General features: G+C 40.3%; 1 protein-coding gene across 7 annotated transcripts in view; it reads right to left on the bottom strand.

The window, feature by feature from the left end:
* sptan1 (spectrin alpha, non-erythrocytic 1) overlaps positions 1 to 16,374 on the bottom strand; it is a 146,380-nt gene that overhangs the window by 72,213 nt on the left and 57,793 nt on the right. For all 7 annotated transcript variants that reach the window (XM_080418798.1, XM_080418796.1, XM_080418797.1 and 4 more), the window contains 5 exons: positions 15,844 to 16,025; positions 13,247 to 13,490; positions 9,426 to 9,548; positions 1,410 to 1,627; positions 946 to 1,038 (listed from right to left, as the gene is read on the bottom strand). In XM_080418798.1, coding sequence (XP_080274924.1) covers positions 946 to 1,038; positions 1,410 to 1,627; positions 9,426 to 9,548; positions 13,247 to 13,490; positions 15,844 to 16,025 — 860 coding nt within the window. The remainder of the gene's footprint in view (positions 1 to 945; positions 1,039 to 1,409; positions 1,628 to 9,425; positions 9,549 to 13,246; positions 13,491 to 15,843; positions 16,026 to 16,374) is intronic.

Below are 16,374 nucleotides of genomic sequence, written 5' to 3' on the forward strand. Positions count from 1 at the left end.
ATGACCACATGTATGGTCCTAACCCTAAATACATACATGACCACATGTATGGTCCTAACCCTAAATACATACATGACCACATGTATGGTCCCTAACCCTAAATACATACATGACCACATGTATGGTCCTAACCCTAAATACATACATGACCACATGTATGGTCCTAACCCTAAATACATACATGACCACATGTATGGTCCTAACCCTAAATACATACATGACCACATGTATGGTCCTAACCCTAAATACATACATGACCACATGTATGGTCCTAACCCTAAATACATACATGACCACATGTATGGTCCTAACCCTAAATACATACATGACCACATGTATGGTCCTAACCCTAAATACATACATGACCACAAACAGAACAGAATACACAAAATAAAACCTAACGTTAATGTTTAATTGGCTGGTGGTGCCTGGGATGGAGCCCATGACCTTGTGGTCCATAGAGAGCTCTACCGACTGAGCTACCAGGCTGCTTATGGTAATGATGTAATGTAATGTAATAGAGTATCTCACCCTGCAGGATGTAATGTAATGAGAGTAGTGTAATAGAGTATCTCACCCTGCAGGATGTAATGTAATCAGAGTAGTGTAATAGAGTATCTCACCCTGCAGGATGTAATGTAATCAGAGTAGTGTAATAGAGTATCTCACCCTGCAGGATGTAATGTAATCAGAGTAGTGTAATAGAGTATCTCACCCTGCAGGATGTAATGTAATCAGAGTAGTGTAATAGAGTATCTCACCCTGCAGGATGTAATGTAATCAGAGTAGTGTAATAGAGTATCTCACCCTGCAGGATGTAATGTAATCAGAGTAGTGTAATAGAGTATCTCACCCTGCAGGATGTAATGTAATCAGAGTAGTGTAATAGAGTATCTCACCCTGCAGGATGTAATGTAATCAGAGTAGTGTAATAGAGTATCTCACCCTGCAGGACTGGGCCTGTTCCTTCAGAGAATGGATGCTGCTGCCATAAGCACTGAGGTCAGACATCAGAGCCTCGTGCTTCTTCAGCAGAGCCTGAGGAACACACACACACACACACACACACACACACACACACACACACACACACACACACACACACAGTATTAAGCTATTGGTAGATCTTGTAGATCTGTAGTCAGGCTGAATGTTTTCCCCACTAGGTTTTCCATGAGGTTAAAGGGACAGTTCACCCCCAAAACCATTTTTTTTAATGTATCAGTCACCTCATGGAGACTCTTCAATTCATGGATATTGTTTAGTTTTAAGACAATAATATGATGTCATATTATTGTCTTAGGAATGAGACAAAAACTAAACATATCCATGACTTCACGTCTCCATGGGGTGAAAGGTCATGGGGTGAAAGGTCTCCATGGGGTGAAAGGTCTTGTTTGTTTGTTCACCTCAGCAGAGTCTTCGTCTTTGCCGTAGTCCTGGCTCCCTACGATGGGCTCCTTCTCCCTCATCCACGACTCGGCCTCGTTGGCGTCGGCGAAGTACTGCTGGGCCTGAAGAGAGTCCTCCAGGTCCTGTCTGCGCTGAGACGCCTTGGCCTTCAGCGTGTCCCAACGGCCGTTCAGCTCGCCCAGCTTGGCCTTCACGTCTTCAGCTGCAAAGTGACCTGAGAAGACCACAAAACACCTCTATAACATCCATTCAAAGTGACCTGAGAAGACCACAAAACACCTCTATAACATCCATTCAAAGTGACCTGAGAAGACCACAAAACATCTCTATAACATCCATTCAAAGTGACCTGAGAAGACCACAAAACATCTCTATAACATCCATTCAAAGTGACCTGAGAAGACCACAAAACATCTCTATAACATCCATTCAAAGTGACCTGAGAAGACCACAAAACATCTCTATAACATCCATTCAAAGTGACCTGAGAAGACCACAAAACATCTCTATAACATCCATTCAAAGTGACCTGAGAAGACCACAAAACATCTCTATAACATCCATTCAAAGTGACCTGAGAAGACCACAAAACATCTCTATAACATCCATTCAAAGTGACCTGAGAAGACCACAAAACATCTCTATAGCATCCATTCAAAGTGACCTGAGAAGACCACAAAACATCTCTATAACATCCATTCAAAGTGACCTGAGAAGACCACAAAACATCTCTATAACATCCATTCAAAGTGACCTGAGAAGACCACAAAACATCTCTATAGCATCCATTCAAAGTGACCTGAGAAGACCACAAAACACCTCTATAGCATCCATTCAAAGTGACCTGAGAAGACCACAAAACACCTCTATAACATCCATTCAAAGTGACCTGAGAAGACCACAAAACATCTCTATAGCATCCATTCAAAGTGACCTGAGAAGACCACAAAACATCTCTATAACATCCATTCAAAGTGACCTGAGAAGACCACAAAACATCTCTATAACATCCATTCAAAGTGACCTGAGAAGACCACAAAACACCTCTATAGCATCCATTCAAAGTGACCTGAGAAGACCACAAAACATCTCTATAGCATCCATTCAAAGTGACCTGAGAAGACCACAAAACATCTCTATAACATCCATTCAAAGTGACCTGAGAAGACCACAAAACACCTCTATAACATCCATTCAAAGTGACCTGAGAAGACCACAAAACATCTCTATAACATCCATTCAAAGTGACCTGAGAAGACCACAAAACACCTCTATAACATCCATTCAAAGTGACCTGAGAAGACCACAAAACACCTCTATAGCATCCATTCAAAGTGACCTGAGAAGACCACAAAACACCTCTATAGCATCCATTCAAAGTGACCTGAGAAGACCACAAAACATCTCTATAGCATCCATTCAAAGTGACCTGAGAAGACCACAAAACATCTCTATAACATCCATTCAAAGTGACCTGAGAAGACCACAAAACATCTCTATAGCATCCATTCAAAGTGACCTGAGAAGACCACAAAACACCTCTATAGCATCCATTCAAAGTGACCTGAGAAGACCACAAAACATCTCTATAGCATCCATTCAAAGTGACCTGAGAAGACCACAAAACACCTCTATAACATCCATTCAAAGTGACCTGAGAAGACCACAAAACACCTCTATAACATCCATTCAAAGTGACCTGAGAAGACCACAAAACATCTCTATAGCATCCATTCAAAGTGACCTGAGAAGACCACAAAACATCTCTATAACATCCATTCAAAGTGACCTGAGAAGACCACAAAACATCTCTATAGCATCCATTCAAAGTGACCTGAGAAGACCACAAAACACCTCTATAACATCCATTCAAAGTGACCTGAGAAGACCACAAAACACCTCTATAACATCCATTCAAAGTGACCTGAGAAGACCACAAAACATCTCTATAACATCCATTCAAAGTGACCTGAGAAGACCACAAAACATCTCTATAGCATCCATTCAAAGTGACCTGAGAAGACCACAAAACACCTCTATAACATCCATTCAAAGTGACCTGAGAAGACCACAAAACATCTCTATAACATCCATTCAAAGTGACCTGAGAAGACCACAAAACACCTCTATAACATCCATTCAAAGTGACCTGAGAAGACCACAAAACACCTCTATAACATCCATTCAAAGTGACTTGAGAAGACCACAAAACATCTCTATAGCATCCATTCAAAGTGACCTGAGAAGACCACAAAACATCTCTATAGCATCCATTCAAAGTGACCTGAGAAGACCACAAAACATCTCTATAACATCCATTCAAAGTGACCTGAGAAGACCACAAAACACCTCTATAGCATCCATTCAAAGTGACCTGAGAAGACCACAAAACATCTCTATAACATCCATTCAAAGTGACCTGAGAAGACCACAAAACACCTCTATAGCATCCATTCAAAGTGACCTGAGAAGACCACAAAACACCTCTATAGCATCCATTCAAAGTGACCTGAGAAGACCACAAAACATCTCTATAGCATCCATTCAAAGTGACCTGAGAACACCACAAAACATCTCTATAACATCCATTCAAAGTGACCTGAGAAGACCACAAAACATCTCTATAACATCCATTCAAAGTGACCTGAGAAGACCACAAAACACCTCTATAGCATCCATTCAAAGTGACCTGAGAAGACCACAAAACACCTCTATAGCATCCATTCAAAGTGACCTGAGAAGACCACAAAACATCTCTATAACATCCATTCAAAGTGACCTGAGAAGACCACAAAACATCTCTATAACATCCATTCAAAGTGACCTGAGAAGACCACAAAACATCTCTATAGCATCCATTCAAAGTGACCTGAGAAGACCACAAAACATCTCTATAACATCCATTCAAAGTGACCTGAGAAGACCACAAAACACCTCTATAACATCCATTCAAAGTGACCTGAGAAGACCACAAAACATCTCTATAACATCCATTCAAAGTGACCTGAGAAGACCACAAAACACCTCTATAACATCCATTCAAAGTGACCTGAGAAGACCACAAAACACCTCTATAGCATCCATTCAAAGTGACCTGAGAAGACCACAAAACACCTCTATAGCATCCATTCAAAGTGACCTGAGAAGACCACAAAACATCTCTATAGCATCCATTCAAAGTGACCTGAGAAGACCACAAAACATCTCTATAACATCCATTCAAAGTGACCTGAGAAGACCACAAAACATCTCTATAGCATCCATTCAAAGTGACCTGAGAAGACCACAAAACACCTCTATAGCATCCATTCAAAGTGACCTGAGAAGACCACAAAACATCTCTATAGCATCCATTCAAAGTGACCTGAGAAGACCACAAAACACCTCTATAACATCCATTCAAAGTGACCTGAGAAGACCACAAAACATCTCTATAGCATCCATTCAAAGTGACCTGAGAAGACCACAAAACACCTCTATAACATCCATTCAAAGTGACCTGAGAAGACCACAAAACATCTCTATAACATCCATTCAAAGTGACCTGAGAAGACCACAAAACACCTCTATAACATCCATTCAAAGTGACCTGAGAAGACCACAAAACACCTCTATAGCATCCATTCAAAGTGACCTGAGAAGACCACAAAACACCTCTATAGCATCCATTCAAAGTGACCTGAGAAGACCACAAAACATCTCTATAGCATCCATTCAAAGTGACCTGAGAAGACCACAAAACATCTCTATAACATCCATTCAAAGTGACCTGAGAAGACCACAAAACACCTCTATAGCATCCATTCAAAGTGACCTGAGAAGACCACAAAACACCTCTATAGCATCCATTCAAAGTGACCTGAGAAGACCACAAAACATCTCTATAGCATCCATTCAAAGTGACCTGAGAAGACCACAAAACATCTCTATAACATCCATTCAAAGTGACCTGAGAAGACCACAAAACATCTCTATAGCATCCATTCAAAGTGACCTGAGAAGACCACAAAACACCTCTATAGCATCCATTCAAAGTGACCTGAGAAGACCACAAAACATCTCTATAGCATCCATTCAAAGTGACCTGAGAAGACCACAAAACACCTCTATAACATCCATTCAAAGTGACCTGAGAAGACCACAAAACATCTCTATAACATCCATTCAAAGTGACCTGAGAAGACCACAAAACATCTCTATAGCATCCATTCAAAGTGACCTGAGAAGACCACAAAACATCTCTATAACATCCATTCAAAGTGACCTGAGAAGACCACAAAACACCTCTATAACATCCATTCAAAGTGACCTGAGAAGACCACAAAACATCTCTATAACATCCATTCAAAGTGACCTGAGAAGACCACAAAACACCTCTATAACATCCATTCAAAGTGACCTGAGAAGACCACAAAACACCTCTATAGCATCCATTCAAAGTGACCTGAGAAGACCACAAAACACCTCTATAGCATCCATTCAAAGTGACCTGAGAAGACCACAAAACATCTCTATAGCATCCATTCAAAGTGACCTGAGAAGACCACAAAACATCTCTATAACATCCATTCAAAGTGACCTGAGAAGACCACAAAACATCTCTATAGCATCCATTCAAAGTGACCTGAGAAGACCACAAAACACCTCTATAGCATCCATTCAAAGTGACCTGAGAAGACCACAAAACACCTCTATAGCATCCATTCAAAGTGACCTGAGAAGACCACAAAACATCTCTATAGCATCCATTCAAAGTGACCTGAGAACACCACAAAACATCTCTATAACATCCATTCAAAGTGACCTGAGAAGACCACAAAACATCTCTATAACATCCATTCAAAGTGACCTGAGAAGACCACAAAACACCTCTATAGCATCCATTCAAAGTGACCTGAGAAGACCACAAAACACCTCTATAGCATCCATTCAAAGTGACCTGAGAAGAACACAAAACATCTCTATAACATCCATTCAAAGTGACCTGAGAAGACCACAAAACATCTCTATAACATCCATTCAAAGTGACCTGAGAAGACCACAAAACATCTCTATAGCATCCATTCAAAGTGACCTGAGAAGACCACAAAACATCTCTATAACATCCATTCAAAGTGACCTGAGAAGACCACAAAACACCTCTATAACATCCATTCAAAGTGACCTGAGAAGACCACAAAACATCTCTATAACATCCATTCAAAGTGACCTGAGAAGACCACAAAACACCTCTATAACATCCATTCAAAGTGACCTGAGAAGACCACAAAACACCTCTATAGCATCCATTCAAAGTGACCTGAGAAGACCACAAAACACCTCTATAGCATCCATTCAAAGTGACCTGAGAAGACCACAAAACATCTCTATAGCATCCATTCAAAGTGACCTGAGAAGACCACAAAACATCTCTATAACATCCATTCAAAGTGACCTGAGAAGACCACAAAACATCTCTATAGCATCCATTCAAAGTGACCTGAGAAGACCACAAAACACCTCTATAGCATCCATTCAAAGTGACCTGAGAAGACCACAAAACATCTCTATAGCATCCATTCAAAGTGACCTGAGAAGACCACAAAACACCTCTATAACATCCATTCAAAGTGACCTGAGAAGACCACAAAACATCTCTATAGCATCCATTCAAAGTGACCTGAGAAGACCACAAAACACCTCTATAACATCCATTCAAAGTGACCTGAGAAGACCACAAAACATCTCTATAACATCCATTCAAAGTGACCTGAGAAGACCACAAAACACCTCTATAACATCCATTCAAAGTGACCTGAGAAGACCACAAAACACCTCTATAGCATCCATTCAAAGTGACCTGAGAAGACCACAAAACACCTCTATAGCATCCATTCAAAGTGACCTGAGAAGACCACAAAACACCTCTATAGCATCCATTCAAAGTGACCTGAGAAGACCACAAAACATCTCTATAGCATCCATTCAAAGTGACCTGAGAAGACCACAAAACATCTCTATAACATCCATTCAAAGTGACCTGAGAAGACCACAAAACATCTCTATAGCATCCATTCAAAGTGACCTGAGAAGACCACAAAACACCTCTATAGCATCCATTCAAAGTGACCTGAGAAGACCACAAAACATCTCTATAGCATCCATTCAAAGTGACCTGAGAAGACCACAAAACACCTCTATAACATCCATTCAAAGTGACCTGAGAAGACCACAAAACACCTCTATAACATCCATTCAAAGTGACCTGAGAAGACCACAAAACATCTCTATAACATCCATTCAAAGTGACCTGAGAAGACCACAAAACATCTCTATAGCATCCATTCAAAGTGACCTGAGAAGACCACAAAACATCTCTATAACATCCATTCAAAGTGACCTGAGAAGACCACAAAACACCTCTATAACATCCATTCAAAGTGACCTGAGAAGACCACAAAACATCTCTATAACATCCATTCAAAGTGACCTGAGAAGACCACAAAACACCTCTATAACATCCATTCAAAGTGACCTGAGAAGACCACAAAACACCTCTATAGCATCCATTCAAAGTGACCTGAGAAGACCACAAAACACCTCTATAGCATCCATTCAAAGTGACCTGAGAAGACCACAAAACATCTCTATAGCATCCATTCAAAGTGACCTGAGAAGACCACAAAACATCTCTATAACATCCATTCAAAGTGACCTGAGAAGACCACAAAACATCTCTATAGCATCCATTCAAAGTGACCTGAGAAGACCACAAAACACCTCTATAGCATCCATTCAAAGTGACCTGAGAAGACCACAAAACATCTCTATAGCATCCATTCAAAGTGACCTGAGAAGACCACAAAACACCTCTATAACATCCATTCAAAGTGACCTGAGAAGACCACAAAACACCTCTATAACATCCATTCAAAGTGACCTGAGAAGACCACAAAACATCTCTATAACATCCATTCAAAGTGACCTGAGAAGACCACAAAACATCTCTATAACATCCATTCAAAGTGACCTGAGAAGACCACAAAACATCTCTATAGCATCCATTCAAAGTGACCTGAGAAGACCACAAAACACCTCTATAACATCCATTCAAAGTGACCTGAGAAGACCACAAAACATCTCTATAACATCCATTCAAAGTGACCTGAGAAGACCACAAAACACCTCTATAACATCCATTCAAAGTGACCTGAGAAGACCACAAAACACCTCTATAACATCCATTCAAAGTGACTTGAGAAGACCACAAAACATCTCTATAGCATCCATTCAAAGTGACCTGAGAAGACCACAAAACACCTCTATAACATCCATTCAAAGTGACCTGAGAAGACCACAAAACACCTCTATAACATCCATTCAAAGTGACCTGAGAAGACCACAAAACACCTCTATAACATCCATTCAAAGTGACCTGAGAAGACCACAAAACACCTCTATAGCATCCATTCAAAGTGACCTGAGAAGACCACAAAACATCTCTATAGCATCCATTCAAAGTGACCTGAGAAGACCACAAAACATCTCTATAACATCCATTCAAAGTGACCTGAGAAGACCACAAAACATCTCTATAGCATCCATTCAAAGTGACCTGAGAAGACCACAAAACATCTCTATAGCATCCATTCAAAGTGACCTGAGAAGACCACAAAACACCTCTATAACATCCATTCAAAGTGACCTGAGAAGACCACAAAACATCTCTATAACATCCATTCAAAGTGACCTGAGAAGACCACAAAACACCTCTATAACATCCATTCAAAGTGACCTGAGAAGACCACAAAACATCTCAACTTCTGTACTATAGCATCCATCCATCCATTCACTGACAAGAAGACACCTCATCACATTCAAGTCCTCTGTTTTTTTCTTTTTTTTAAGACATTTCAGAATATAAAGAATATAAAGAAGATATAGAAGATAAAGAAGATAAAGAAGATAAAGAATATAAAGAGGTGCTCGTTGCTCTGGATGAATAGAAAGTATGTATGATGATGATGATGTACCTTCCTCCACCATGGCGTCTCCTTTCTGGCTGACAGCCTTGATGCGAGGCTCATGACCAGAGATCTCAGCCTGCAGAGCCTGGTGTTTCTTCAGGAGGTTCTGAACACCGATCAGATCTTTGCCTGAAAGACACCAAGAAACACAATGTAACCACTTTGTAACACTGTATCCTACACAACACTTTGTAACACTGTATCCTACACAACACTTTATAACACTGTATCCTACACAACACTATGTAACACTGTATCCTACACAACACTTTGTAACACTGTATCCTACACAACACTATGTAACACTGTATCCTACACAACACTATGTAACACTGTATCCTACACAACACTTTGTAACACTGTATCCTACACAACACTATGTAACACTGTATCCTACACACCACTTTGTAACACTGTATCCTACACAACACTATGTAACACTGTATCCTACACAACACTATGTAACACTGTATCCTACACAACACTATGTAACACTGTATCCTACACAACACTTTGTAACACTGTATCCTACACAACACTATGTAACACTGTATCCTACACAACACTTTATAACACTGTATCCTACACAACACTTTGTAACACTGTATCCTACACAACACTTTGTAACACTGTATCCTACACAACACTATGTAACACTGTATCCTACACAACACTATGTAACACTGTATCCTACACAACACTTTGTAACACTGTATCCTACACAACACTTTATAACACTGTATCCTACACAACACTATGTAACACTGTATCCTACACAACACTTTGTAACACTGTATCCTACACAACACTATGTAACACTGTATCCTACACAACACTTTATAACACTGTATCCTACACAACACTTTGTAACACTGTATCCTACACAACACTATGTAACACTGTATCCTACACAACACTTTGTAACACTGTATCCTACACAACACTATGTAACACTGTATCCTACACAACACTTTGTAACACTGTATCCTACACAACACTATGTAACACAGTATCCTACACAACACTATGTTTCACTGTATCCTACACAACACTATGTTTCACTGTATCCTACACAACACTATGTAACACTGTATCCTACACAACACTTTATAACACTGTATCCTACACAACACTATGTAACACTGTATCCTACACAACACTATGTAACACTGTATCCTACACAACACTTTGTAACACTGTATCCTACACAACACTATGTAACACTGTATCCTACACAACACTTTGTAACACTGTATCCTACACAACACTATGTAACACAGTATCCTACACAACACTATGTTTCACTGTATCCTACACAACACTATGTTTCACTGTATCCTACACAACACTATGTAACACTGTATCCTACACAACACTTTATAACACTGTATCCTACACAACACTATGTAACACTGTATCCTACACAACACTTTGTAACACTGTATCCTACACAACACTATGTAACACTGTATCCTACACAACACTTTGTAACACTGTATCCTACACAACACTATGTAACACTGTATCCTACACAACACTTTGTAACACTGTATCCTACACAACACTATGTAACACTGTATCCTACACAACACTTTGTAACACTGTATCCTACACAACACTATGTAACACTGTATCCTACACAACACTTTATAACACTGTATCCTACACAACACTTTGTAACACTGTATCCTACACAACACTATGTAACACTGTATCCTACACAACACTTTATAACACTGTATCCTACACAACACTATGTAACACTGTATCCTACACAACACTTTGTAACACTGTATCCTACACAACACTATGTAACACTGTATCCTACACAACACTTTGTAACACTGTATCCTACACAACACTATGTAACACTGTATCCTACACAACACTTTATAACACTGTATCCTACACAACACTTTGTAACACTGTATCCTACACAACACTATGTAACACTGTATCCTACACAACACTTTGTAACACTGTATCCTACACAACACTATGTTTCACTGTATCCTACACAACACTATGTAACACAGTATCCTACACAACACTATGTTTCACTGTATCCTACACAACACTATGTAACACTGTATCCTACACAACACTATGTTTCACTGTATCCTACACAACACTATGTTTCACTGTATCCTACACAACACTATGTAACACTGTATCCTACACAACACTATGTTTCACTGTATCCTACACAACACTATGTAACACTGTATCCTACACAACACTATGTTTCACTGTATCCTACACAACACTATGTTTCACTGTATCCTACACAACACTATGTTTCACTGTATCCTACACAACACTATGTAACACTGTATCCTACACAACACTTTGTAACACTGTATCCTACACAACACTTTGTAACACTGTATCCTACACAACACTTTGTAACACTGTATCCTACACAACACTATGTAACACTGTATCCTACACAACACTATGTTTCACTGTATCCTACACAACACTATGTAACACTGTATCCTACACAACACTTTGTAACACTGTATCCTACACAACACTTTGTAACACTGTATCCTACACAACACTTTGTAACACTGTATCCTACACAACACTATGTGACACTGTATCCTACACAACACTTTATAACACTGTATCCTACACAACACTATGTAACACGGTATCCTACACAACACTATGTTTCACTGTATCCTACACAACACTATGTTTCACTGTATCCTACACAACACTATGTAACACTGTATCCTACACAACACTTTGTAACACTGTATCCTACACAACACTTTGTAACACTGTATCCTACACAACACTTTGTAACACTGTATCCTACACAACACTATGTGACACTGTATCCTACACAACACTTTATAACACTGTATCCTACACAACACTATGTAACACGGTATCCTACACAACACTATGTTTCACTGTATCCTACACAACACTATGTTTCACTGTATCCTACACAACACTTTGTAACACTGTATCCTACACAACACTTTGTAACACTGTATCCTACACAACACTTTGTAACACTGTATCCTACACAACACTTTATAACACTGTATCCTACACAACACTTTGTAACACTGTATCCTACACAACAATACAATGTAACACTGTATCCTACACAACACTTTGTAACACTGTATCCTACACAACAACACTATGTAACACTGTATCCTACACAACGTAATGTAACACTGTATCCTACACAACAATACAATGTAACACTGTATCCTACACAATACAATGTAACACTGTATCCTACACAACAATACAATGTAACACTGTATCCTACACAACACTTTGTAACACTGTATCCTACACAACAACACTATGTAACACTGTATCCTACACAACGTAATGTAACACTGTATCCTACACAACAACACTATGTTTCACTGTATCCTACACAATACAATGTAACACTGTATCCTAGACAACAACACTATGTAACACTGTATCCTACACAATACAATGTAACACTGTATCCTACACAATACAATGTAACACTGTATCCTACACAGCACGAGCAAATAATTATTAAACAATAACCAGCCACTAGTTCTTGAAATGATCCACTTGAACACAATCATCCCTATTCCCAACACTGGTTGAAAATAGCAGATCTACAAGCTCACAACATGTCGCATTGTGAGCGTGTAGATCGGCTAAGATATCTAGAGTAGAGAGTAGAGATCTTAAAGTGAGGTCAAATGGACCCTTACAGGTCTGTAACTCCTAATCCTGGGTGTATAAATACATATGTATGTATGGAGATCTAACCTCTAACCCTGGGTGCATAGATGTATGTATGGAGCTCTAACCTCTGTTGGTGGAGGCAGCGATGGGCTCCTTCTCTCGGATCCAGGTCTCCTCGTCCTCCACGTCTCTGAAGAGCTGCTGCAGACGCAGCGAGTCGGACAGCTTCTGCTTGCGTGCGGCCATGGGCTCCCTGAGGGCCTCGTAGCGAAGAACCAGAGCCTCCTGCTTCTTCTTGATGTTGTCGGCGTCAAAGTGTCCCGCCTCCTGGAACTGACGTGCCTGGATGGTGATGCCGTCAATACGGTCCTGAGAGAGAGGGGGGGGAGAGGGTGTTTGTTCAGTAACAGTGTTAAATAGCTCTATATTGTGATAGTAATCATTACTATAGAGTGTGTGTTCAGTAACAGTGTTAAATAGATCTATATTGTGATAGTAATCATTACTATAGAGTGTGTGTTCAGTAACAGTGTTAAATAGATCTATATTGTGATAGTTATCATTGCTATAGAGTGTTTGTTCAGTAACAGTGTTAAATAGCTCTATATTGTGATAGTAATCATTACTATAGAGTGTTTGTTCAGTAACAGTGTTAAATAGCTCTATATTGTGATAGTAATCATTACTATAGAGTGTTTGTTCAGTAACAGTGTTAAATAGATCTATATTGTGATAGTTATCATTGCTATAGAGTGTTTGTTCAGTAACAGTGTTAAATAGCTCTATATTGTGATAGTAATCATTACTATAGAGTGTTTGTTCAGTAACAGTGTTAAATAGATCTATATTGTGATAGTAATCATTACTATAGAGTGTTTGTTCAGTAACAGTGTTAACTAGCTCTATATTGTGATAGTAATCATTACTATAGAGTGTTTGTTCAGTAACAGTGTTAAATAGATCTATATTGTGATAGTTATCATTGCTATAGAGTGTTTGTTCAGTAACAGTGTTAAATAGCTCTATATTGTGATAGTTATCATTACTATAGAGTGTTTGTTCAGTAACAGTGTTAAATAGCTCTATATTGTGATAGTAATCATTACTATAGAGTGTTTGTTCAGTAACAGTGGTCTCCATGTCTCTCCAGCTCTTTAATAAACATAAAATAGTTGGGTGTAGTTAGGTGTAGTTGGGGTGTAGTTGGGTGTAGTTAGGTGTAGTTAGGGTGTAGTTTGGGTGGGTGTAGTTAGTGTAGTTGGTGTAGTTAGGGTGTAGTTAGGGTGTAGTTAGGTGTAGGTGGGTGTAGTTGGGTGTAGTTAGGGTGTAAGTAGGTGTAGGTAGGTGTAGTTAGGTGTAGTTAGGGTGTAGGTAGGAGTAGTTAGGGTGTAGTTAGGGTGTAGTTAGGGTGTAGTTAGGGTGTAGTTAGGGTGTAGTTAGGTGTAGGTAGGTGTAGTTAGGTGTAGGTAGGGTGTAGGTAGGAGTAGTTAGGTGTAGTTAGGTGTAGTTAGGGTGTAGCTAGGTGTAGTTAGGTGTAGTTAGGTGTAGTTAGGTGTAGTTGGGTGTAGTTGGGTGTAGTTGGGTGTAGTTAGGTGTAGTTAGGGTGTAGGTAGGAGTAGTTAGGTGTAGTTAGGTGTAGTTAGGGTGTAGTTAGGTGTAGTTAGGGTGTAGTTAGGGTGTAGTTGGGTGTAGTTACGAGTAGTTAGGTGTAGTTGGGTGTAGTTAGGGTGTAGTTAGGGTGTAGTTAGGGTGTAGTTGGGTGTAGTTAGGGTGTAGTTAGGGTGTAGTTGGGTGTAGTAGGGAGTAGTTGGGTGTAGTTAGGTGTAGTTAGGTGTAGTTGGGTGTAATTAGGGTGTAGTTGGGTGTAGTTAGGGTGTAGTTAGGGTGTAGTTAGGGTGTAGTTAGGGTGTAGGTATGAGTAGTTGGGTGTAGTTAGGGTGTAGTTAGGGTGTAGTTAGGGTGTAGGTATGAGTAGTTGGGTGTAGTTAGGGTGTAGTTAGGGTGTAGTTAGGGTGTAATTAGGGTGTAGTTAGGGTGTAGTTGGGTGTAGTTAGGGTGTAGTTAGGGTGTAGTTGGGTGTAGTTAGGGTGTAGTTGGGTGTAGTTGGGTGTAGTTGGGTGTAGTTGGGTGTAGTTAGGGTGTAGTTAGGGTGTAATTAGGGTGTAGTTGGGTGTAGTTAGGGTGTAGTTGGGTGTAGTTAGGGTGTAATTAGGGTGTAGTTAGGGTGTAGTTAGGGTGTAATTAGGGTGTAGTTGGGTGTAGTTAGGGTGTAGTTGGGTGTAGTTGGGTGTAGTTAGGGTGTAGTTGGGTGTAGTTGGGTGTAGTTGGGTGTAGTTAGGGTGTAGTTAGGGTGTAGTTGGGTGTAGTTGGGTGTAGTTGGGTGTAGTTGGGTGTAGTTAGGGTGTAGTTAGGGTGTAGTTGGGTGTAGTTGGGTGTAGTTAGGGTGTAGGTATGAGTAGTTAGGTGTAGTTGGGTGTAGTTGGGTGTAGTTAGGGTGTAGTTAGGTGTAGTTAGTGTGTAGTTAGGTGTAGTTGGGGTGTAGTTAGGTGTAGTTGGGTGTAGTTGGGTGTAGTTAGGGTGTAGTTAGGGTGTAGTTAGGTGTAGTTGGGTGTAATTAGGGTGTAGTTGGGTGTAGTTAGGTGTAGTTGGGTGTAGTTAGGGTGTAGTTGGGTGTAGTTGGGTGTAGTTAGGGTGTAGTTAGGTGTAGTTAGGGTGTAGGTACCTGGTGAGCGGCTACGTCAGCCTCCAGCAGGGCGTGTTTCTTCTGCAGGTTCTGGACGCTGGTCAGGTCTTTACCGTAGTCGTCTGAGGCCAGGTGACCTTCGACCTCGTACAGCCACAGCTCAATGTCCTCCACGTTCCTGTTGAACTGCTGCTGCTGATTGGCCTCACGCAGCTTAATGCCTAGAGGTCAGAGGTCATTCATATGTTAACATGCTGCTGCTGATTGGCCTCACGCAGCTTAATGCCTAGAGGTCAGAGGTCATTCATATGTTAACATGCTGCTGCTGATTGGCCTCACGCAGCTTAATGCCTAGAGGTCAGAGGTCATTCATATGTTAACATGCTGCTGCTGATTGGCCTCACGCAGCTTAATGCCTAGAGGTCAGAGGTCATTCATATGTTAACATGCTGCTGCTGATTGGCCTCACGCAGCTTGAGGTCAGAGGTCAGAGGTCATTCATATGTTAACATGCTGCTGCTGATTGGCCTCACGCAGCTTAATGCCTAGAGGTCAGAGGTCATTCATATT

The sequence above is a fragment of the Gymnoscopelus braueri genome, assembly GCF_963280865.1.
Source record: "Gymnoscopelus braueri genome assembly, chromosome: 22".
Classification (NCBI taxonomy): domain Eukaryota; kingdom Metazoa; phylum Chordata; class Actinopteri; order Myctophiformes; family Myctophidae; genus Gymnoscopelus; species Gymnoscopelus braueri.